At 41.8% G+C, this 1,528-nt stretch overlaps 1 protein-coding gene across 1 annotated transcript; it reads left to right on the top strand.

Annotated features, from left to right (window-relative positions):
- LOC136973151 (uncharacterized) lies at positions 1-1,215 on the top strand. Its single transcript, XM_067267846.1, has one exon. The coding sequence runs from the start codon at positions 1-3 to the stop codon at positions 1,213-1,215; it is 1,215 nt and encodes a 404-aa protein (XP_067123947.1).
- Positions 1,216-1,528: the final 313 nt, after the last annotated feature.

Raw genomic sequence — 1,528 nt, 5'->3', positions numbered from 1 at the left:
ATGGATTCACTACAATCTAAAACATTAGGTACCAAAGCATCACCACCAAGTGATTTTACTTTTGTTAACCAACCAGCCTACCTTATTGTTCATGCTACGGGAGAAACATCTCTGTCTAAACGTTCCCCCTTTTTGATTCAAAAATTATTTGAATCAACCATTGGGCATCTTAAAAAAATCCAAAAATTGAGGTCAGGAGATTTACTCGTTGAGGCAGCCTCTCCTCAACAATCAGCAAAGCTTTTAAAGACTAAATCTCTAGGAGACATAAATGTCACAATCACACCACACACAAGTTTGAACTCGTCACGTGGTGTGATATCTGAGGTCGATCTGATGTCTGAAGATGAAGCAGACATCCAGATCGGTCTTGCAGATCAAGGTGTCACTGCCGTTCGACGCATCTCCATTCGTCGTGATGGCAAGCTGATACCGACTAAACATTTGATTCTCACTTTCGGAAAGCCAACATTGCCATCATTCGTTACTGCGGGATATCTTCGATGCCCAGTTCGACCATACGTTCCAAATCCGCTGCGTTGTTTCAAATGCCAGCGATTTGGACATTCCCAGACCTCCTGCCGAGGCAAAAGCTTATGTGCACAGTGTGGAACTGAAGGCCACAACAGTACTGAATGTAAAAGTACTCCACACTGTGTGAACTGCCAGGATGCCCATCCAGCCTATTCTCGGAAATGCCCTGCATGGCAAAGAGAAAAAGAAATTCAACGCCTAAAAACAGTTAACAACATACCTTACCCAGAGGCTCGGCGCATGGTCACTCAAAGTGCATCATTACAACAAAAGACATTTGCTTCTGTTTTGAAGTCCACAAAGACATGTGCGGTTCAGACAGAAATTTCCGTTTCACCAAATGAATCTTTCACTCGCCATGCTAGATGCTTGTTAACTCAATCTACAGATACAGAAGTAAAAGAGAATATAAAGAAAAAAACACCCCTACCTAAAGCAGGGATAGTAACCAGAAATGTGGGTTCTAAAAAAGCTAATAAGAACCCACTGAACAAACAAAAATTAAAATCAGCCCTCTCTAAATCTAAAAGATCAGAGACTCAGTCTATGAGTGAGTTCTCTGACTTCTCAGATGAGGAGACTAATAAGGTGGTTACACCACCAAACTCGCCTCCAAAAGGCAAATCGGCTGTAAAACTAAAGAGGGATACTTTTACAAAGAATGCTGCCTCAACCACATAATGGATTATAAAATAATCCAATGGAACTGTCGTGGTTTCCGCAACAACTTTTCTGACGTTAAACATTTGACATCATCTACCACATCTCTCTGCGTGGCACTCCAGGAAACACATCTAAAACCTGGAGAAAAAATTACTTTAAAAGGATTTAATCTTTACCGTAAGGATGATGATAGCCACACTCGCGCCAGTGGAGGTGTGGCTGTACTGGTTTCAAACTGCATCCCTTCCTTACCGGTACAAATAACAACAGAGCTGCAAGCTGTGGCAGTCAGAATTTCAATTGGAGTAACTGTCACAGTTTGTTCCATATA

Source organism: Centruroides vittatus, unplaced genomic scaffold, assembly GCF_030686945.1.
Source record: "Centruroides vittatus isolate TY-2023 unplaced genomic scaffold, ASM3068694v2 contig_3092, whole genome shotgun sequence".
NCBI classification, from domain to species: domain Eukaryota; kingdom Metazoa; phylum Arthropoda; class Arachnida; order Scorpiones; family Buthidae; genus Centruroides; species Centruroides vittatus.
Note: the sequence above shows the minus strand (reverse complement) of the source record. Positions and strands in the feature narration are given on the sequence as shown.